Genomic DNA, 24,526 nt, shown 5'->3' with positions numbered 1-24,526 from the left:
GCATTTAATACGCCCGAAGGTCATTTTGAGTACTTGGTGATGCCTTTTGGGCTCTCTAATGCTCCCTCAGTGTTTCAGTCCTTTATGCATGATATTTTTCGGAAGTATCTGGATAAATTTATGATTGTTTATCTGGATGATATTCTGGTTTTCTCTGATGATTGGGACTCACATGTAGAGCAGGTCAGGATGGTGTTTCAGGTTTTGCGTGAGAATGCTTTGTTTGTTAAGGGCTCAAAGTGTCTCTTTGGAGTACAGAAGGTTCCCTTTTTGGGTTTTATTTTTTCCCCTTCTGTAGTGGAGATGGACCCAGTCAAGGTCGGAGCTATTCATGATTGGACTCAACCCACGTCAGTTAAGAGTCTTCAGAAGTTCTTGGGTTTTGCTAACTTCTACCGTCGTTTTATTGCTAATTTTTCTAGCGTTGTTAAACCTTTGACGGATATGACCAAGAAAGGTTCTGATGTTGCTAACTGGGCTCCTGCGGCCGTGGAGGCTTTCCAGGAGTTGAAGCGCCGGTTTACTTCGGCGCCTGTTTTGTGCCAGCCTGATGTCTCACTTCCCTTTCAGGTTGAAGTGGATGCTTCTGAGATTGGGGCAGGGGCCGTTTTGTCGCAGAGAGGCCCTGGTTGCTCTGTAGTGAGACCATGTGCTTTCTTCTCTAGGAAGTTTTCGCCTGCTGAGCGGAATTATGATGTTGGCAATCGGGAGTTGCTGGCCATGAAGTGGGCATTTGAGGAGTGGCGTCATTGGCTCGAGGGTGCTAAGCATCGTGTGGTGCTCTTGACTGATCACAAGAATCTGATGTATCTCGAGTCTGCTAAATGCCTGAATCCTAGACAGGCCCGTTGGTCATTGTTTTTCTCCCGTTTTGACTTTGTGGTCTCGTATTTACCAGGTTCAAAGAATGTGAAGGCTGATGCTCTTTCAAGGAGCTTTGTGCCTGACTCTCCTGGAGTCGCAGAACCAGTTGGTATTCTTAAAGAGGGAGTAATCTTGTCAGCCATTTCTCCGGATTTGCGACGTGTGTTGCAGAGATTTCAGGCTGGTAGATCTGACTCTTGTCCACCTGACAGACTGTTCCTGATAAGTGGACCAGCAGAGTCATTTCCGAGGTTCATTCCTCGGTGTTGGCAGGGCATCCGGGAATTTTTGGCACCAGAGATCTGGTGGCTAGGTCCTTTTGGTGGCCTTCCTTGTCACGGGATGTGCGGTCATTTGTGCAGTCCTGTGGGACTTGTGCTCGGGCTAAGCCTTGCTGTTCTCCTGCCAGCGGCTTGCTCTTGCCCTTGCCTGTCCCAAAGAGGCCTTGGACACACATTTCCATGGATTTCATTTCAGATCTTCCGGTGTCTCAAGGAATGTCTGTCATCTGGGTGGTATGTGATCGCTTTTCCAAGATGGTCCATTTGGTATCTTTGCCTAAACTGCCTTCTTCTTCCGATCTGGTTCCCTTGTTCTTTCAGAATGTGGTTCGTTTACACGGCATTCCTGAGAATATCGTGTCTGACAGAGGATCCCAGTTTGTTTCCAGGTTCTGGCGATCCTTTTGTGCTAAGATGGGCATTGATTTGTCGTTTTCGTCTGCCTTTCATCCTCAAACTAATGGACAAACGGAGCGAACTAATCAGACTCTGGAGGCTTATTTGAGGTGTTTTGTTTCTGCAGATCAGGATGATTGGGTGACCTTCTTGCCGTTGGCTGAGTTTGCCCTTAATAATCGGGCTAGTTCCGCTACCTTGGTTTCGCCTTTTTTTTGCAACTCTGGTTTCCATCCTCGTTTTTCCTCGGGACATGTGGAGTCTTCTGACTGTCCTGGGGTAGATTCCGTGGTGGATAGGTTGCAGCAGATCTGGAATCATGTTGTGGACAACTTAAAGTTGTCACAGGAGAAGGCTCAGCGTTTTGCCAACCGCCGCCGCGGTGTGGGTCCCCGACTTCGTGTTGGGGATTTGGTATGGCTGTCTTCTCGATTTGTTCCTATGAAGGTCTCCTCTCCTAAATTTAAGCCTCGCTTCATCGGTCCTTACAAGATATTGGAAATCCTTAATCCTGTGTCCTTTCGCTTGGATCTTCCGGTGTCGTTTGCCATTCACAACGTGTTCCATAGGTCTTTGTTGCGGCGGTACGTTGTACCTGTGGTTCCTTCTGTTGAGCCTCCTGCTCCGGTGTTGGTTGAGGGCGAGTTGGAGTACGTGGTGGAGAAGATCTTGGATTCTCGTCTCTCCAGGCGGAGGCTTCAGTATCTGGTCAAGTGGAAGGGCTATGGTCAGGAGGATAATTCCTGGGTGGTTGCCTCTGATGTGCATGCGGCCGATTTAGTTCGTGCCTTTCACGCTGCTCATCCTGATCGCCCTGGTGGTCTTGGTGAGGGTTCGGTGACCCCTCCTTAAAGGGGGGGTACTGTTGTGAATTAGACTTTTTTGGCTCCCTCTTGTGGTCACTAGTGATATGACTCTGGGATTGTCTTTTCTCAGTTTGGCACCCACCTGGGTCGTTAGTCCAGGGGTGTTGCTATATAAACTTCCTGGATTCTTAGTCCAGTGCCTGGCATCGTTGTAATCAGTCCTTTCTGTTTGCTCCTGTCTGCTGGTCCTGGTTCTTGCAAAATTAAGCTAAGTCCTGCTTCCTTGTTTTTTGGTTATTTGCATTGCTCTTATTTTCTGTCCAGCTTGTACTAAATGTGATTCCTGATTTAGCTGGAAGCTCTAGGGGGCTGGTATTCTCCCCCCGGGCCGTTAGACGGTTCGGGGGTTCTTGAATATCCAGCGTGGAAATTTTGATAGGGTTTTTGCTGACCGTATAAGTCATCTTACTATTTTCTGCTATTAGTCAGTGGGCCTCTCTTTGCTAAATACCTAGCTCATTCTTACGTTTGTCTTTTCTTCTTACCTCACCGTTATTATTTGTTGGGGGCTTGTATCCAACTTTTGGGGTCTTTTCTCTGGAGGCAAGAAAGGTCTATCTTTTCCCTTCTAGGGTTAGTTAGTTCTCCGGCTGGCGCGAGACGTCTAGAACCAACGTAGGCACGTCCCCCGGCTGCTGCTATTTGGGGTGCTAGGATTAGATATACGGTTAGCCCAGTTACCACTGCCCTATGAGCTGGTTTTTTGTGTTTGCAGACTTAGTATATATTTCTGAGACCCTCTGCCATTGGGGTCATAACATCCAAAGACTGGGGTATAGACAACTGAAGGCTGGGCTGGGACAAGGACGTAGATGGGCTTGATGATGGTGCTGGTTGACTGTGGGTAACAACAGGTGCAGGGCATGAGGCATCTTCTCATGCACCGTGGACTGGGGATTGGCTTCTACGCAACACAGTGGAAGAAGCAGTGTGTCAGGACTCTGAACATTTTGATTACCTTTTGTGCATTACTGCCCTTTTCCAAGATGGCGTCTTTGGTCTCATGTGCACTGTGTCTTCCTGCTATATAACTCCACCCCAGCCTTTAGTCTGTGCTAGAGTATTCTGCCTTGCATCCAGCTCCTGACAACTCCCTGGCTTTGCACCTGTACCTGCACCTGCTCCTGTGAACCTGTGTGGTGGTCCTGCTACTCAGCTCTGAGTTTCTGCTGCATACATTGGTTTTCAGTAATCCTCCATCTGGCTGCTTGTGTTTGTTTCCGTCTGCATTTGCTGGACATGTAAGCTGTTGCTGCTCTGCTTAAACCTGAGACTTTTACCCATGCCTCCCTGGTTGTGCTAAGATATTATTTGAACTGCCTTATAAGCATATCTATCTGTGTTTGGACTACCAAGGACTTATTCGTGTCAAGTATCCTCAAGAATAATTGTGCTTCATAGACTTTCTGCGTGATTGCATTTTCCTCTGAAGTTTCCTATAAACTGTTAAGCTGCGTTTATTATTTACACCAAGTGTTGTGGACTTGAGTTTCTCTCTGCACCTGTTTGAATCACCGTGTGATAATATAGACTTTACCACTTATAAAACTATGTCCTGCAGTTGTCTTGTTCCATGCAAAGAGTCTCCTGAGTTACCCCTTATAATCTTTACACAGTGGTGTCACCTGTAGACAGTGTTCCTGGAGCCTAGGGTTTGGCCCACAAAGTCGGGAGCTTTCCTGCAATGTGCCTGATCATGCTGGTGTTGGTCAGTCTGGTAGTTTTGGTATCCCTGCTGATGCGGGCATGGCAGGTGATGCAAATGGCCTGTTTGGGGTTATCTGCAGAATCTTTAAAAAATAACCAGACGCGGGAAGATCTAACAGTTGGAATTGCAACTACCGTCATGTTGGTGTTATGGGGAATGGTTGCACGCCTTCTGTCTGCAGCCACCACACTGCTTCTTCCTGCCTGTTGGGGTGCTATGCCTCCTTCCTCATGTGTGCTGCTGTCCTCGCTCTGCATGTTCCCCTGCCAGGTTGGGTCAGTTACTATGCCATCCATCACCTCGTTTTCCACATCTGCATCCTGCTCCTCCTCTTGACTTTCTGGCAATTGTGTCTCATCACCGTTCACCTCTTATGACACTTTCCCAAAATCGCCTTCATGTGACCATGGCTGCTCAAATCTTTGGGCATCGCTACATGCGATCTCATCTTGCCCCACTTCAAGTTGACCTGCCGAGAGTCCAGAGTCTTTAAAGGGAAAACTGAACAGCTCTTCGGAGAGTCAAAGTGTGGGATCAGTTGTCTCAGGGCACTCGGCATGGTGGGAGGAAGGAGGATCAGGGTGAGTAATATGAGGTCCACACTCACGGCTACTCAGGCTTGACCGTGTGGAAGACGTGGGGGCATTGGTGGCTAAGTGACTGGAATCATTATCCGCTATCCAACCAACAACCATTTCACACTGCTCTGGCTTCAATAGTGGTGTGCTGCGGTCCCCTAGAAACTGGGACAGGAAGGTTGAGAGAGAAAATGTGGGTCTTTGTTGTGGCCCACTTTCAGCTTGGCCACGGCCTGGTCCTCTGCATGCACCATCAGCATCACGTCCACTTCCACATCCCTTGTCCCTTGCCTTGCCCATTTAAAATGGACTACGGAAATATTTTAAAAGTTCAATACAAATGTATTAATTTTGGGAAAACTTATATGTGATCAGTATGCCTGAAAAGCAAGTATTTGGAGACCACAGATAGACCGGGCGTCTGAGTGAGATAACAGACTGTTTCAATATGTGGCCCGTTTCTTGTTTAATTTTTTTTTTTACTGCAAAATACTGTATAGACCAGGGGTCTCAAACACGCGGCCCACGGGCTGCATGCGGCCCCTCCGGCTGCTTCATGTGGCCCGGAGGCATATAGGCCCCGTAACCATGGCGCTTGCTGCAGCAGCTGCCGACATCTGTGCCGTAGTGCAGTGTATTGCCGTGCCGAGACCGGCTCTCGGCACAGCAATACTAGTGTCAGCCACCGGCCTATCAGAGGCAAGCAGTTGACATCTGCGTCCCGGCGCAGTGGCGTATGATATCACTGCCATGCGCAGATGTCAGCTGCTGGCCTCTGATAGGCCGGCGGCTGACACTAGTATTGCTGTGCCGAGAGCCGGTCTCTGCACGGCAATACACTGCACTATGGCATGGATGTCAGTGGCTGCTGGACCAGGCTGCGATCATCAAGGGGTCTATGTGCCGGCGAGCCACAGGAGAAGGAAGGACGCTGAGGGAATGGAGGACAGTTGAGAAGAATCTTTTTTTTCCTCTGTGTTATGTCTATGTGAAAATGGGGGGGACCTGGATGGGGGACCTGTCTGCAATATATGGGGGGACCTGGATGGGGGACCTGTCTGCAATATATGGGGGGACCTGGATGGGGGACCTGTCTGCAACATATGGGGGGACCTGGATGGGGCACATGTCTGCCATATGGGGGGCTTGGATGGGCAACGGAGGACAGTTGAGAAGAATCTTTTTTTTCCTCTGTGTTATGTCTATGTGAAAATGGGGGGGACCTGGATGGGCAACCTGTCTGCAATATATGGGGGGACCTGGATGGGGGACATGTCTGCAATATATGGGGGTACCTGGATGGGGGACCTGTCTGTAATATATGGGGGGGACCTGGATGGGGGACATGTCTGCAATATGCAATATGGGGGGATCTGGAAGGGGCATATGTCTGTAATGTATGGGGGAACCTAGATGGGGCACATGTCTGCAATATGGGTACATGGATGGGACACATGCATGGGGCACATTACTACAATATATGGACCAGTTCAAAAGGTGTATATAGAAAAAAATGGTATCACTAAAAATATCATTTTGTCATGCAAATAATGCGGCCCCGAAATTAAATGTTTTTCCATGTGCGGCCCATATACATATAGACCAAGGCTAGCAGACAAAAAAAGGCAATGTATGCCTGCAAAGCGAGAATTTTGAAACCACAGATACACAGGCATCTGACGGAGATAACAGACTGTTTCAATAAGTGGCCTGTTTTTGCGATGGTCTGGGGTTGCTTTGGTGCTGGTAAAGTGAGAGATTTGTTCAAGGTAAAGAGAATTTTGAATAAGGAAGGCTATCACTCCATTTTACAATGCCATGCCATACCCTGTGGACAGCGCTTGATTGGAGACAATTTCATCCTACAACAGGACAATGACCGAAAGCATACCTCCAAATTATGCAAGAACTATTTAGGGAAGAAGCTGGCAGCTGGTGTTCTAGCTCTAATGGAGTGGCCAGCGCAGTCACCAGATCTCAACCCCATTGAGCTGTTGTTGGAGCAGCTTGATCGTATTGTACGCAAAAAGTGCCCATCAAGCCAAACCAACTTGTGGGAGGGGCTTCTGGATGCATGGGGTGAAATTTCTCCAGCTTACCTCAGCAAATAAACTGCTAGAATGCCAAAGGTCTGCAATGCTGTAATTGCTGCAAAGAGAGCATTCTTTGACGAAAGCAAAATTTGAAGGGGAAAATTATTATTTCAAATAAAAATCTTTTTTTCAAATCTTGTCAATGTCTGGACTAGATTTTCAATTCATTTGGCAACTCATTTGATTAATAAAAGTATGTGTTTTCATGGAAAACACACAATTGTCTGGGTGACCCTAAACTTTTGAACTGTAGTGTATATTGGACTCTGTAGTGGATGGACAACTAGTGCAAAGACTGGCAGAGTATAGGCATGAGTGTAGCAGTTGAACAGAAATATGATCCTGGCTGCCGTATTCAGGACAGATTTGAGAAAGGGAGAGTTTTGTAAGAGGGAAACTGATTAGTAGAGAGTTGCAGTAATCCACATTGGATTGGGAAAACCAACAGAGCTATTCACTTGAACAAAGTCGACAAAGTCAATTTAGCCACTGTCCAGCTTCTGTCCTGGAATTATTCATATTTTTTCAGATTGCATACATACAATGTTTCTGTGCATATCTGAAAAAGATGAATACTGTCAGGACAGAGGCCAAACAATGTCCAGAGTGACTCTATTTTCCTTGTTAAAGGGAATGGCTATGTAGAGTTCCAGTTAGAATGCAGGTTTTTGGAGGTTCTGACACAAACCCTGCCATAGTGCATGGTGGAGAGCATTGTATTTATGTGAACATAGCCTAAACCTTATTCACAAGTTTGACATAGGTCTGCCTGAGAGTCATGGAACAATGGGATTCAATTTTTCTCAATTTTGAATGTAATACCACCTGAACACAAGTCAAATATAATAAAATCTGATCGGGCATCACTTAGTTCCCTTATTATATGCACATTTTTGTGCAATATAACTATTACATGGAATGTACTCCATTTATATTTTTCACAATTTCCCTCACAACTCTTACAACGACCCCTACCTATTTTTTCTTAAAAGAGATTTCTAGGTTTTTGAGATTGAGGGTGTAAAGGAGAGGGGAAATGGTATAAAAACGGCACTAGGAACCCCCAAATTAATACTACAAAACAGTGAGCATTAAGGAAAACTTATGAAAAGCTTAAGCATGTTAGGATAAAGTGTGAATAATTGTGTGTATATATCAAAACTGCTTAAAAACATAATGGACTAAAGGAGGACTGATGGTCATGAAGCATTATGAAGGGGGAGAGGAGAAAAAATAAACCACCAAAAAGTCCCATGGAAGGTGAGAATTGTAACAACTTTATTAAATCAGTTAGTAAGGTAAGGGGATAAAGTCAGCTCACCAGTGTTCAATAGATTCCATCCACGCATGGAGTTGCCCTCATCAAAGGTGTAGTCAAATTGCAAGCAGAAAAAAAAGGTTGTCTCCAGCATAGAAATTCATATGAATAAAACTTCACTTTTATTTAGAACTTTCTTAAAAACATTGTCTCATGCTATCATACCATGAGTAAGACCTAATAGGTCGAAATGCGTCAGTAGTTTACCAGGAACCCTACAACTTGTATAAGCCTAAGACCATGCTTTTAAGAACGTTCTAAATAAAAGTGAAGTTTTATTCATATGAACTTCTGCGCTGGAGACAACCCTTTTTTTCTGCTTGCAACTTTATTAAATAGTATCTAAGACAGGCATAGGGAAATGTGGTCAAACAGTGCATTTTTAGCCATTTGCTATTTGTCTACATTTCCCTATGCCTGTCTTAGATACTATTTAATAAAGTTGTTACAAAACAGCTAGCATGTAGAAAATCGATAATCGCACTTATTTAATAAACATGGTGAACATCAAGGCACTAAAAACAAAACATTTAAAAAGCAAAAAATGGGGGAGATTTTTTCTGCTCAAATCAGATCTACTGTATAATAATACATATAGAGATCCACACATTCTCCCTATGGCCATGCAGCTGTCCATAAATATAGATGTTGGGATGAAAGCAAAATGAAACACTGCAAAAAGGATACAGCACACTAAATAATGGCTGTGGTGTGCCCATAGATCACTAAGAATTTTAAATGCTTTTAATGTCTTGATGTTCTCCATGTTTATAAAATTAATGTGATTATTTATTTTCCGTTACACATTTAATTTTTTTGGGTGTACAGCACAGATCCCTTAATTATTAGTAGTGCTAGTCCTCCCTCTTTCCATTTTGATTGCTATCCTTTAAATTGGTTACTGATATCAGATCGGTGCAGGTTTTGCGGCGGAGATATATATCCGGTTTATTGAATAAGAGCAGATCTGCAGTACTGTATGGAGCTTTACTATCTTCACTTATACTCTGTGTACATGTAGCCATCATGGGACATATATCAAGTTGATTGGTGGGGATGCCATGGGTGCCCACCAATCTGATATAGATGATCTATCCGAGAAAAAAGGCTATCAATATCACAGTACTGGAAAGCTCGATTAAGCTTTAATGCCAGATAACTTCACATTATACATAGTATACAGTAAAAAACACCAAACTATAACATTGATACGATCCCACAAATCATTGGCTACTACTGAATAATGTGCCGCACTAAGAATTATGAATTTGACGATTATTGTTCGAAATGAAGACTCCATGCAGAAATCTTCCCGGTGAACATTATATTATGGTAGTCACAGACCTTTTCTAAAAGTTGGCGTAACTGTTTGCTTTTGGCATCTCTGGAACAAAGATTCTGCTCTGGAGCCACCACTGTACAGATGCACCGGCCGTCTGGGTCCTGAGCTGAGCTGTAAACCTGCCATCCTTCTCGGGGGCTTATTTGTGTCTGCAATAGAAGAAAGTTCAAGTTAAGCTAAAATATTCTATAACAGTTCCAAAATAAAATCACCCACAGATTGGTAAGTGCATGGACAACCCTCAATCCTTCGAATAAAGGGAAGAATAAGTAATAAATCCTTAGACTAAAGTTGCACCACAAACAAGGCCTTCTGACTCCTTCACAATGTTTCCTTTAGTGACACTCCTAGTTACCCTGCTAGAAACTACAACAAAGCCATATTTACTCATAATTGAGCTCTCACAATTTAAAATGTCATGGCTTACTCTAATGATGATAAGTCATTACTATGTATGATTGGAATATCCTTCAGGGGATAAGAAAAAATGGTCTCAGACACAATACATGGACAGCTGTGGTGCAGTTGGTTGATGAAAGCAACCATACAGTATTTTTACTTGAAGTTGCTTTCCTGGATCAAAATTTTCCTTGTAGGCGTTTTCCAGGAAAAGAGTATAGATGGCTTATGCTTAGGATAGACCAACAATATCAGATGGTGGGGTTCTACTTTTGGTCCCCCGCTAGGCACATCGGTTGAAAAGATGTCCACTTGCAGGTAGATAGTGAAATTAAAAAGCATAAAGTACCCCCCATAACACCACACAGAGGATCAGCAGGGGTGCTGAGAGCTGGATCACCAATAATTTGATATTGAGGACCTATCTCAAGGATATGCCATTAGTACTGTAATCCCAGAGAACCCCTTTAAAGTGGTTATCTCAATGTACATATTGCTTTAGGAATGCAGATGATTGACAGTTCGGACCAGCAGCATGGTTCAGCCACTAGTCTGAACTGCGCACTCTCCAGTGCTGCAAGCAGACCCAGCTTTATCTCTCCAGCATTGAATGAGCGCAGGGCATTGATGCTGGCCACATCCAGAGATGCAATCAACTGTAAACTTTAAGGCAAAGGACTTGAAAGTGCTGTGCTATTTCCCTAGGAGACCATTCATTACTGATAGATTAAAGAGCTGACCTGAAATTTATAATTATCATAACCATATGGATTAAAAATACAACAAAAAGCGAATACTGGGGGAGCAGAGGGAATAAAATAAGTGCAAAAAACATCCACTTTTGACCTGATGGCAGATTCTCTTTTAAGGGGTTGTTCAGTCCAAATCGATAGGTCTACAGTCATTCTGGGTGACCGCCGATTTGTAACTCCACCAAAAACACGCACTGTGCTCTGCAGGAATTTGCTGGTTTCTGACTCGGGGTCAGAGGGTACATATGAGTTATACATACTCCCGCCCAGTGAAGTATGGAGAGACGCCGTGTCCTCTAGTCGGCCACACCCACTGGACTGCTGCGTCACTAGACGGGACACTGCCTTGCTCAATACAAGTGTATGAAGCAAGGCCACGCCACTGCATGGGCCCTGTCTGTATAACACATACATACCTTCCGGTCCCAGGTCAGGAACTGTCAAATTCCCACAGCGCATAGTGTGTGCACTGGTGGGATTCATGCAGGCACTCAGAGTGAATGGAGACTTACTGATATGGACCGGACAACCCTTTTAATTAATCCTTTTCATCCACTTCAGGATCCAGAAATTATCAAAAACAAGTAAAATCCTTCTAGTAAAATTCTTTCAGATGCAGTTAGGAGGCATCAGCATGCTATATAGAGAGTTCATTCAGTCTGTATCCCTTCACTGTTTCTGAACTGCAGATGGCTACCATAAGGGCCTCTATTAGTGTAAACTAATCGTAGTTCGGGACGTTAGCCGTGGGCTAGGAATTCATCTCCTGCGCCCACCACGTTACATGAAAGTGACAGTCCTGGATGGGTGAGTGGATTTATGTTGTAATGGCGGTATGCCCGTGCAGGCTGCATGTAACCGATGACGCTGGTTTGCCAGGACCAGATGTTAACCAGATCATGGAAGGAAACCATCATTTAAAATGGAACTTCTATTTACTGAATAATAACTTGATATGAACTATATATAGCAAATAGTAGGCATTTATCTTCAAGGATGTTTCTTTAGTCACAAGCAGCATGAACACACACATCTCCTAATCCCCTGAAAACACTGTATCTTCTTCGCTTACTTCTTCTACTCTGTGCGCAGCCCAGCACACTATCTTGGGAGCTTCTATTTTCCTCTGAGACTGCTTGGGTCAAAGTGTTACGTCAAGGCCACTTTTCCTCTGTGGGGACCACACGGGTCAAGGTGTTACGTCACAGCCCTTCACAGCTACTCTCAGTTTCCAGTCCACAAGATTCTTAGACTCCATCCTGTAGCAATGCATCCTATGATTTCTCCATAGGAGAGGATGTGTCACAAAATGGCGACTGTTGGCTTTCTTTACTGTAGACACTTACTGGCTACAATGATGTTCATATTTTCTTGCTTCTCTTTACTTTAGCCTTCCTTTACCTCTCTAACGAAGATTCCGCAACGTCCTACTATGCAGCACAGCTAACTAGAGACCTGAGGTCTTTACTCTGCACACTCTGGGCTCTTTCTGAATAACTACCAGGAAGTCATATCTGATCCTGCTGCATAGCCCCTCTCCCTCTCTGGGCTAAACTCTGGAGATTTATCTCCATCTTACCCTATTCACTGTCTGGTGTTGGGCAGACTATAACAACATAAATGCTATTTTGTGGCCATTATACTTAACATCACAAAACATTACGTATCACACAGTACACACTATACAATAAACTGTACAACATTACATGAAGGCTTCACAAGGGGCCAGTCCCCCTATATGACTACTGCATAAACAGAATACAGGCTACTTTAAATGGGTTATTCCTATAACAAAGTACATTTTAATAATTTATTTATTATTATTATTTATTACTCACGTCCATGCCATATCAGCAGAATAGGGGCCACTGGCCACCATTTTCCTGAACTATAAGGCTATGTGCACATGTTCAGGATTTTTCGCTTTTTTCGGTGGTTTTCCGCTGCAAAAATGCTTAAAAAACGCTTACATTAAGCATCACATCATTTTTAATGCATTCCGCAATTTTTGTGCACATGCTACATTTTCTTCCGTGAAAAAAAAGCATTGTGGAAAAAACCGCAGCATGTTCTTTAATCTTGTGGGTTTTTTGCGGTTTCACTGCTATAATATTGCATTGGGAAGCTCTTGAAAAAAATGCAAAAAATAAAAAAAGAGCAAAAAACGCGAGAAAAACGTGAAAAAAAAGCGAACGTATTTCCTGCACAGGAAGTCTGGTTTTGCTCAGGAAAATTCTGCAGACATTCCTGAACGTGTGCACATAGCCTAAAGGGCAATGAAAAGGTTAAGAAAAAATAGGCATTCATACCTCCCTTACAATACTCCACTTGAGCCCCTCCTCTCCTCACAGTCACTGGCATCTTCTTTTCACTGCCTCAAGTGCTGAAATCCTCAGGACTCTAATTCTAGGCCAGGACCTCTGGCACTGATGAGGGGAAGGATGACTTTCCGCATGTGTCATGCCTTGTGTTTGGGCAGAACCCTCTCAGGCTTCATCAGAGCCAGAAGTCCATCAAGGACAGGACGGGTGATGGTGAGGAGAAGAGTGGTCACAGAGGTGAGTGGTAAGGTGAGTATAAGTAATTTTGTATCTTTTACATCCAGACCATAGAACACAATAAAGTATATTACATTTGTGGAGAATATCTTCTCTGCGTATCGAATTTCCTGGAAAAATCGACACAAACAGGCAAATTAAAATTTTGCCTGATCATCTCTACTTCTTTTTTTTTTTAGTGTATACTTTATTTTATTTTTGAATATTCATTAACATATTAACATTTTGATTAAACTACAGTAGACAATATTAACAGCCATAAAAAAATGGTGAAGTGACAGGTTGGGAGTCGTAAGAATGGATTGGGGAGTATTGGATTATATTTGGGAGGTTGTGAGGAGAGATAAGAGTCCTGCTTAAAGGGTATATCTTGGATTTTATCAAAAAACAAAAGTACTAACAGGCAGGTAATTGCAACTTACCTGCCTGTTGTGTCCGGCGCTATTCTTCCCTGGCACAGAGCGGTCACATAGCTCTCCTGCTAGGAATTCAGCTCCCTTTGCCAACATGACAGGGTAGGACTTCCGATGTCATTCTGATTGGCAGCCAGTTCCCTCAGTTAAGCAAATGGGATCCAGCTGTCAATCAAAATGACATCGGAAGTTCCGCCTCATCGACAGAGCATAGCGGAAAAGAATCCTCCGCTCTGTAGACATCATATCAGCAGAGATTTCAGAATCCTCGGCATGAGCAGTTTATGACCGCTCTATGCCGGGGAAGATCAGCACTGTGCACAACAGGCAGGTAAGTTGCAATTACCTGCCTGTTAGTGCTTAGTACATTTTTTGTTTTTTATAAAGTCCAAATATCCCCCTTAAGAGATGGTATTATCTGGACATTTAAGGGTTCAGTAATAAAATATGAAGTTATGGAATATTTTTAGTTTTTTTTGTCTAATGATATTCAAAATTATAATGGTTAGGGTAATAAATTATAGTGTTTTCCAAATAATGTTGAATTTTGAAATATGCACCATCTGTTACAGTGTTCCACAGATTTTTTTCTAACAAGTGTAAGATAATTGAGCCTTTTCTAAAATGTATATACTAATGTTTACTTCTAACTATAGCCTATCAAGCAATTGCTTCTTATATAATTTACTAATCATTGAAGTGATTCCAATACAACTTAAATATGTTAGGGCTGTACAAGGATGACTGCTCTTTTCTAAGAGGAAAATGTACTTTGTATCATCATGACTTTTCAAAAACAACGCCTAAAGATGAATGTGATATCACTTTAAAGTCTGACCCATCTAATCGAGTGATAAAATAAATAAGTCATAAACAAGTTTAATGAGCTTGACATTGAGAACAAAAGGAATTTTTCTATGAGAGGTTAATGAATATCAGCAGTTGATTAAAGCATCTGGTTATGAATTGTGTCATTGGGAGCCAACACAAGATCAATAACGAGCTGAGAGCTCATTGTAGTTATTAATCGTCTAAGGTACTAATAGTTCCAAGAAGTCAAGGGTATCTCCATTATGTTATGGATGAAGAATAATAGGATAGTGAGCAAACTGCAGAAATAGTTAAGTCAGATTATTACAAAGAAAAGACTAAATACTGTATATTATAAAAACTGCAGAATATATTTGCTCTTCAAAGTAAACAATACCAGTATTTGAAGAGGAAAAAAAATAAAAACATTTTCTTTACCTATTGGAGAAAAAATGTTCTAGGCTTAAGATGAGGACTTTTGCAGAGTTAATTAGTCTCCATCTGACATAACTTTCCTATGATCTGCTGAAGATCCATTATCTTTTAGTTACCTATATACATTACCTATGTGCATACATAGCTATGTAGGTTGAAAAAAGACAAATAACCTGATTAATCATAGGGTTTAGACCAGATTTCTTAGCTAAAACACTGAAAAATTGCTACTTTTTTGCATTTTCACAACACTTTTGTCCAGCTCTGTCATAACATGGAATTAAAGTTAAATAAATTACTGAATGTTTCTCTACAGAACTATATACAGTAGCATGTAAACTTTGGGCACCCCTGGTCAAAATGACTGTTATTGTGAACAGTTAAGCAAGTTGAAGATGAAATGATCTCTGAAAAAGCTAAAGTTAAAGATGACACATCATCGTTAGGAAAGGCCAGGTGATGCAAATTTCCTAGCTTTATAAAAACCCAGCCTCCTCTAACCTTTTGCCAAAAAACAGCAGTCACTGGTAGTGTTGAGCATTCCGATACCGCAAGTATCGGGTATCGGCTGATATTTGCTGTATCGGAATTCCGATACCGAGTTCCGATATTTTTGTGATATCGGAAATCGGAATCGGAAGTTCCCAGTGTATGGTTCCCAGGGTCTGGAGGAGAGGAGACTCTCCTTCAGGCCCTGGGATCCATATTCATGTAAAAAATAAAGAATAAAAATAAAAAATATGGATATACTCACCCGTCCGGCGGCCCCTGGACCTTACCGATGTAACCGGCAGCCTCCGTTCCTAAGAATGAGTGAGTGTAGGGCCTGCTATGACGTCGCGGCTTGTGATTGGTCGCATGAGCGGTCACGCGACCAATCAAAGGCAGCGACGTCATCGAAGGTCCTTCACTGCTCATTCTTAGGAACGGAGGGTGCCGGTTACATCGGTAAGGTCCAGGGGCCGCTGGAGGGGTGAGTATAGCCATATTTTTTATTTTAATTCTTTATTTTTTACATGAATATGGATCCCAGGGCCTGAAGGAGAGTTTCCTCTCCTTCAGACCCTGGGAACCATCCAGAATACCTTCCGATACTTGTGTCCCATTGACTTGCATTGGTATCGGGTATCGGTATCGGCGATATCCGATATTTTTTGGATATCGGCCGATACCATGCGATACCAATACCTTTGAGTATCAGAAGGTATCGCTCAACACTAGTCACTGGTTCTTTTACGTGGCTGCCTAGCACTCTGAAAATTAAAAGGGTGGAGGCCCCCAAAGCAGGAGAGGCTATAAGAAGATAGCACAGCATTTTCAAGTTGACCCTTCCTCAGTTTGAAATGTAGTTAAGAAATGGCAGTTAACAGGAATAGTGGAGGTCAAGATAAGGTCTGGAAGACCAAACAACATTTCAGTCAGAACTGCCCATAGGATTGCTAGAGAGGCAAATTAGAACCCCCACTTGACTTCAAATGGCATTCAGAAAGATTTAGCAGACTCTGGAGTTGTGGTACATTGTTGAACTGTTCAGAGACACCTGCACAAATATGGCCTTCATGGAAAAGTCATCAGAAGAAAACCTCTCCTGCATCTTCTCCATACATTTCAGTCAGAAGTATGCAAATGAGCATCTAAACAGGCCTGATGCATTTTGGAAACAAGTCCTGCGGATTAATGATGTTAAAATAGAACTCTTTGCCACAGTGAGCAAAGGTATGTGTGGAAGAAAAAAAGGCACATAATATCAGGAAAAGAACACCATGCCAACCATTAACCATAGGAGTGGATAAACCATTCTTTGGGGTTGTGTTGCAGCCAGTCGCATGGGGAACATTTCACTGGTATATGGAAAAATGGATTCAATGAAATTTCAACAAATTCTTTATGCAAACATAGCATCATCTGTTAAAAAGCTGAACTTGAAAATAGGATGGTTTCTACAATTGGATAATGATCCTAAACACACATCAAAATCCACAGTAGACTACCTCAAAAGGTGCAATCTGAAGGTTTTACAATTGTCCTCACCCTCACAGTCCCCTGATCTAAACATCATTGAAAATCTGTGGCTACACCTCAATGTAGCAGTGCATGCAAGACGACTGAGAAATCTCACAGAACTGGAAGAATTTTCCAAGGAAGAATGGATGAAAATCCCTCAAACAAGAATTGAAAGATTCTTGACTGGCTACAAAAAGTCTTTACAAGCTGTGATGCTTGGAAAAGAGGGTGCTACTAAGTACTAACCATGCAGGGTGCCCAAACGTTTGCATGGGCCAAATGTCCTTTTTTCCTTTTTGTAATTTTTAAAGGTAAAAGTTGAAAATATATTTTTTTTTCCTAAAATACAGAGGAATTGTGTCATCTTTTAACTTTAGGCCTTTTAGAGATCATTTCATCTTCAAGTTGCTTAATTGTTCACAATAACAGTAATTTTGACTAGGAGTGCCCAAACTTTTACATGCCCCTGTATCAATTAGTTCAGATTTTACTGCTCTGTAACATGCTGCCTTCAAATGGACTGCTCAATCATTATGACATGTGCCCTTTTAAGAGGATCTTTCACTACATTTTTCATGTTTAACTGGGCCAACAATGTAATTTATGCTGCAGAGGAGAATAAGGCATTTTTTATTTATCTCTCCATTGCAGAGATGTTAGCAAAGCATTTGGCACTTAAACGGTTTTTAAAGTTCAAGTGAGCATTACCAGAAAAACTTCACTGGATGTGTACTTCTTCCTCTTTCTGATGCTAACCAATAAGCAGGCAGCAACACACTGGGGAAAGAAGAACACCCCCCTACAATAGCACTGTCAAACAGTCTGCTCTTTTCACTGCATAGTGCTGACATGCTGTAGCACAGCAGATTTGGGTGTGATTAACAGCTTTCAGAACTTATTGCTGGCAGTCAGTGTGGGGGGAGGGGCAGTGCTGCACAGTTGTGTATGTGGTTGGCCTTCCTTTCTGTGCTATAAAGCTCTAAATCTTCTGCATAGACTGAGTTAAGGCAGAAGCTTAGGATAATGGGGAAGCTTGAGCACTTTTAGCTCAATGAATAGATGATATGGAGTGGGTTTGTTAGCTTCTGCTAGTGATGGCTAGAGGCAGTCCTAATTTATCATTTAAAGATTACCTGTCAGCTGTAGTGACTTGCCTGTTTTAGTAAATACTTGCATACAAAGTGAAATTACAATTCTGGAACATAATTTCTTATAACTTTACGTAGTGATGTTTCTCTGTTATTGTTCTTAAAAAATGTTGATAGCATTGTATCAACATCGTAAACGAGTAAAATTGCAAAGTGGTTGAAAAAACAAGTAACTTAGCAATTTATGTGATATTAAAAATCCTCTTCGTTTTCAAGAACAAAGGGATTTATACTGTTGTAGTTTATTGCTTCTTGAATAGGTTACTGGCCTCCGCTACAGTCCAATAGTGGCTGCCTGTCTCCAAGGGAAGGAGCACAATGCTTACACGCTCTTTGCAATAGAGCTTAGTTGCTGGATTATTGGATCCAGCCAGACAAAGCCGACAGTTCAGACCAGTGCTGCGAAAATGTCTCTGGTTCAAACTGTCAATGAATGAGTAAGGCCGGAGTCACACTAGAGAGGAATATGGACGAGTGCTATGCGAGAAAAAATTGCATAGCACTCATACCAATTTTAATCTATGGGGCAACTCCCATCATCAGTTTTTTCTCAGCCGTATTATACGTGCGAGTAAAATCGCAGCATGCTGCTATTTGCACCGTATATCGGCCGAGACTCCCCAATGCAAGTCTATGGGTGCGAGAAAAACTCGCACACCACACGGACCATCAGTGTGACTTGCGAGAAATACGCACCGGTGTCCTTTAGAAAAGCCGGCAATTCAGTGCAGTGCAATGTAAAATCACACTGACAGGTTAAAATAGAATAGAAAAAATAAATATCTACACATATTATAGGTATATATATATATATATATATATATATATATATATATATATATATATATATATATATATATATATATATATACACAGTATATATCAGTGAGACACATATATATATATATTTATATTTCATAGAGATTTAGGTAGCGGAATAGCTGATAAGTCAGTTGTCGGCTTCTGTGCGGCAGACAGGATATGAAACATGGTTTACATAGTGTAAACCATTGCATATCAGTTAGTTTTTTATCTGTCCCTCAGTGTGTAAAATTTTGGCACTGTAGGTGTTAAATTAAAGGGTTAATTCACAGAAAAACTGGAGTGGGCTCCCACGCAATTTTCTCCGCCAGAGAAGGAAAGCCAGTGACAGAGGGAAGATATTAATAGCCTAGAGAGGGACCATGGTTATTGGCCCCCCTGGCTAAAAAATCTGCCCCCAGCCACGGCGCATCTGTAAGATGCTCCTATTCCGGCACTTAGCCTCTCTTCTCCCATTGCCCTGTGGCAGTGGCATATGGGGTAATAAGGGGTTAATGTCACCTTGTTATTCTAAGGTGACATTAAGCCTGGTTAATAATGGAGAGGTGTGTTAGGGGTCGAGTTCCCACCTCTGCACAGGGGGAATCTCAAGCCATCTCCGCTGCGGTCTCCCACTTTTCTCCTGCCGCAGTGGGGCCTGCTCAGTGGAGGTGTCAGTCCCAGCATCTTGCTCAGTTTGACACTGTGCAAAGGGTTTCTGCTGCCTTTCCAGCTTCTGCCATTGTAGCCAGTACTGGTCAGCGGTGAGCAGACGTCTTTGAGACTAAGTCCTGCTTTTCCCCTTCTGAGCATGCCCAGGGTAAGATCTCTCATTGGAGATCAAGGGTCACATGCTCAGGTACTGCAGCAATTCCCATTGTTCCTCTAGGAAGGTCCTGAAGTTGCTCAAGTTCTGTGGCAGCCTCCCATTGGTCCTTCTGGGAAGGTCCTGTACTTGCTGCAGCTATAAAAGGTTTGCATGACCGCACGGCCATGCGCTAATATCAATCTAAGCTATGTGCTTTGCACCAGTGTGGTTATGTGTGTATGTATTCAGGGACCCGGCTGAAATAAGCCCCTAGAATACCGGCACCACCGGTGAGGAGATTGTGTGTTTGCATGACCACTGACTGCTATCAGTTCGGCAGTTAGCTTGTGCTCCTCTGAGTCTAACAGGGCACAGTGCTTTCCTTTCACGGCGACTCTGTTAAGTAACAGAGCTAGCTTATACCGCCAAATAGTGCCACCATTCCCTAGCAGCAGATTCCTCCTGCACGGTGGACCCCGGGCTGCAAACGCACCAATAATAAACATCTATATTTACTCGGTGCGTTCCGCTAGCCCTAACAAGGTGTCAATAAGACAGCTATCCATTATTAATCAATAGTATGAAAGGGTTAAATATACACACATACATTAAGATATAAACCTATAAAAAATATGTACGAGTCAGACCTTAAAGTACAAAAAATACCAAACTTTATTAAGAACAAAAATAACAAAAGACAACAATGACGGTGATGTGTACCAATGCAAATGACACCATAGACCCGAGGCACATATTACCATTATCCCTACTGCCATATATAAATCTCCCATGAAACATCAACTTATTACGCCCAGTGGCATGTTAACATTAACATTGTTCCCATAGTACTATATCTCTGATATGGCATAGTAATAAACACTTAGTAGATCATGCTACATTACCTCAGGTCTAATGTGCCAGATCCCCTATGCGCGTTTCGGCCGCGTGAGCCTTCTTCTTTTTTTATACGTTGTGTGTGACTCCAGCCTAACACCCCAAATAGCAGGAAGCTGGGAGGCAGGGATATGGTGAACTTTAAGGTTATGTTCACTTTACCACATTTTTAGCCTGAGTGCTGTGTAAAAAAAAACTACTGATCTCACACGGACAACACTAGTACCAATGCCCTATTATCTTCTGCACTTTGAATGAGACTCTCCTATTCAAGCCTATGAGTGCGAAAAAAAGGATCCCATAAAGATCAACTGTATGGAATCCTATTTCTATGGATATATTGTCTTTACTAACAGGAAATAATTGTTCTTGTACATTTTTTACATGTATGTATAAAAAGGCATGCCATATATATGCTTCACCGATGAAAATGCAAATGAAGAATCATCCCTTTTTTCTGGATGAAAATCGGACGATATGGTTGGGTGAACTTAGCAAAAAAAACAGGATGAGAACAAACTAAAAATGGGTATTACTATTCATTTGTCAGAGGGATGTGTCATTATGCAGTCTGCTGATGCTGATTGGGCAGTATTAAAGTGTATAGGACACACTTCCAATTGATAACACCCAGTTGTTAACTTCTTAATATTTTTATAAAAGGAAACCATGCAGAGTTATTCAAAAAATAACATGCCCCGGTTTCAGGGGAGCATCCCTATAAGTTCTGGCCTGGAGGAGGAGTTAGAGGTCAGTCTGTGTGAGAAAGTGAAGGGAGAGGAAGCACGGAATGAGAGGAACTGGGAGTGGAGCTATGATTGAGCTCACCCCAGGATTGAGCGCAGGAAACCAGACATCGGAGTCCGTGGTTGTGTGGGAGCTGCATGCCCCACAACTGAATCCGGACGGCAGGAGATTGCTGGTCTCCTGGCCACAACTGGCACCCGAAGACACTGAGCAGCATACTAGAGCCCAGAGTCACTCCGAGAGAAAAATGCTCGAGCTACCTGCCATGCGGGTAGTGTTCCACCTGAGAGAGAGACTGAGAGAGGGACTTATGGAAAGAACCCAGCAAACAGCGCAGTAGGAAGGCTTCCAACCCCACCTGGCAAGGGGGATTCTGTACCGCTTCCAGGCTACCCGGATTTCAAACAGGGACAGGGGAGGCATGCATACAGTGACGGGGAGGCATGCATACAATGACAGGGAAGGGGGAGGTGTTATGACCCCAATGGCGAGGGTCTCAGAGGTACGTGGAAGTCTGCAGAATACAAAAATCCAGCTCATAGGGCAGTGGTAACTGGGTTGACCATATATCTACTCCTAACGCCAACACTAGAAGTAGCCGGGGATCATTCCTACGTTGATTCTAGATGACACGCTCCAGCCGGAGAATCTAGCTACCCCTAGCAGAGGAAAACAAAAGACCTTTCTTGCCTCCAGAGAAGGGGACCCCAAAGCTGGATAGAAGCCCCCCACAAATAATAACGGTGAGGTAAGAGGAAATGACAAACACAGAAATGAACCAGGTTCAGCACAGAGAGGCCCGCTTACTGATAGCAGAATAAAGAAAGGTAACTTATATGGTCAACAAAAACCCTATCAAAATCCACACTGGAAATTCAAGAACCCCCGAACCGTCTAACGGTCCGGGGGGAGAACACCAGCCCCCTAGAGCTTCCAGCAAAGGTCAGGATATAGATTTGGAACAAGCTGGACAAAAATACAAAACCAAAACAAATAGCAAAAAGCAAAAAGGCAGACTTAGCTGATATAACTGGAACCAGGATCAGTAGACAAGAGCACAGCAGACTAGCTCTGATAACTACGTTGCCAGGCATTGAACTGAAGGTCTAGGGAGCTTATATAGCAACACCCCTAACTAACGACCCAGGTGCGGATAAAAGGAATGACAGAAAAACCAGAGTCAAAAAACTAGTAACCACTAGAGGGAGCAAAAAGCAAATTCACAACAGGGAGGCATGCATACAGGGACAGGGGCGAGGAGGCATACATATCAGGACAGGGATGGGGGAGCCATGCATACCAGGACAGGGATGAGGGAACAATGCATACCCAGCTTATAGTCGAGTAAATAAGCTTACCCAGTTTTCCGTGGCAAAAGTAGGTGCCTCGGGTTATACTCGGGTCGGCTTATACTCGAGTATGTATGGTATATACAATTACATATCATACAACATGGTGTACTCATGTATTTCAATTCATAGAGTGACATAGAGAATCGACTAGACACAACACAAAAATTGGATAAGACTCAGCCATTCAAGTTTACGAATGTGTGAAGGTGGAGATGATGGCATAACAACTCTCTGAAGACCCCTGTTGTTTTGAAAGTATGAAAATGTACTGTATTGCATGTGATATCCTTCTGGAGGATGCAGTTCCTCTTAGTCAGGGGTGACAGGGTTAACTGTAGGGCCAGACCATAATTGGGGAGGAGTATGTGTTAGCTCCTGGGAGTTAATTAGCTGGTAGTGGGAGAGAGAAATGAAATGACGCCCAGCCAAGACAAGTAGAGGGAGCAAGTCCCAGCAAGAATTCTACAGTGGTGGAAGTTCTTAGTAGTAAGCAATCTAAGGCACTTAAGTACTGGAAAAGCTAAAGGAATAAGTGGTGGTAGGGTCAGCCAGGCTGGGGCACGTTGGTAAGGTGGCAGCTATTGAGAGCTCCCTTACACTGTTTCACAAGAGTGCAGTGGCCACACCTAAACACATTGACCCATGTGGTCCTGTACCAGGAAGATGGAGTTACCCAATTTGTCTTGCTGTACATCTGTAATGTTCACCCCAAGTATTGTGCCACCATCCACGACCGCCAATAATGTGCCTCTGTATTGCGCACAAGAAAACAGCAAGGTTATTTCCTGCTACCCTATGTACATTACACAACCTTTATTGTCAGTACAAAAGACTCTAATTTTACAAATGTGTTTGGTCTCCTCATCGTCAGTTTAAAGGGGGCCAGCGCAACACAAATTGCGACAAAACTGAACATGAAGGTATCCACAGCAGTAACCCAAACACACACACACCCCGGGACATTCCTTCTTATGTAGCCCACCGTGTCATGGGAGACGAGCACCTTGCCCACAGCTACTGTATCGCACCACTAAATTAACTTTATTCCTCTCGGCAGCCTCTGAAAATCTGAGCCCGAACCTGTCTCAAGGAATAAAGTTCATTTCCTACCACCAGTGGGGCTCTCAGTGCGGATGTTGTGCAGCTCAGAACACTATTGATCTGCAGGCTAGCCCAATATCTGTAGGTTAGTACTGTAGTGTTTTTTCACATGACAGGTTCCCTTCAAAATCACACAGATATGTGAATGTAGATTTTTTCCAAATATTTTTTGTAGCTGATGTGATGATAACAGTGATGCATTATTCATGTGTCATATTTGATCATTTCACAGTCTTTAAATAGGCAACCATGTACTCCTGAACCTAAGTGAGTAAAAACAGAATAATTATTGTGAAAGGACTGTTAGAATTCTGACACTAGGTAGCGCTTGTTGTTCTTGTCAGCGTGAAAGGCTTTACTGCTATGCATTACATAGAGAAATATCCCCATGAGCCTTCAGTCAGCAAGGATGTTATGATCCCTCCTGTTAGGGCAGAGCTTCGTACGCCGCTGTCACTGACATATTATCTAATTCATGCCCTTTCAATAACAGCAAGTGAAACTGTGCAAAATACATAGAAATCTTAAATGCATTTTTGCTGACTCCACAATTAAATGACACATGAGAGTACCAGGTCCACTGCTAGGCTACATTTACTACCTGTGTGTTACCATCCCAGAAAAATTGACCAATTTTCTCAGGTGTCATCCTAGTTGCATCAGGTTTTCTTTCTCATCCCTTTTTATTCACTAAAGGAGTTAGATTTTCTAAACTTTCTGAACTGTTTTCGTATCCATAGACTCTTAACAACAATGCATAAGGTAAAGGGGTGGTCCAAAACTAAGATTTATTTTACTACTTAATCTCTATTCATCTATTTGTCAAAATCTATTTTTTTCTAACTCACTATATTTAAA

General features: G+C 42.9%; 1 protein-coding gene across 2 annotated transcripts in view; it reads right to left on the bottom strand.

The window, feature by feature from the left end:
* OLFM3 (olfactomedin 3) overlaps positions 1 to 24,526 on the bottom strand; it is a 336,476-nt gene that overhangs the window by 96,478 nt on the left and 215,472 nt on the right. For both annotated transcript variants that reach the window (XM_077277425.1, XM_077277424.1), the window contains exon 2: positions 9,449 to 9,595. In XM_077277425.1, coding sequence (XP_077133540.1) covers positions 9,449 to 9,595 — 147 coding nt within the window. The remainder of the gene's footprint in view (positions 1 to 9,448; positions 9,596 to 24,526) is intronic.

This window comes from Ranitomeya variabilis, chromosome 8 (genome assembly GCF_051348905.1).
Source record: "Ranitomeya variabilis isolate aRanVar5 chromosome 8, aRanVar5.hap1, whole genome shotgun sequence".
In the NCBI taxonomy this organism is placed as follows: domain Eukaryota; kingdom Metazoa; phylum Chordata; class Amphibia; order Anura; family Dendrobatidae; genus Ranitomeya; species Ranitomeya variabilis.
This window is presented reverse-complemented; position numbering and strand designations above follow the sequence as displayed.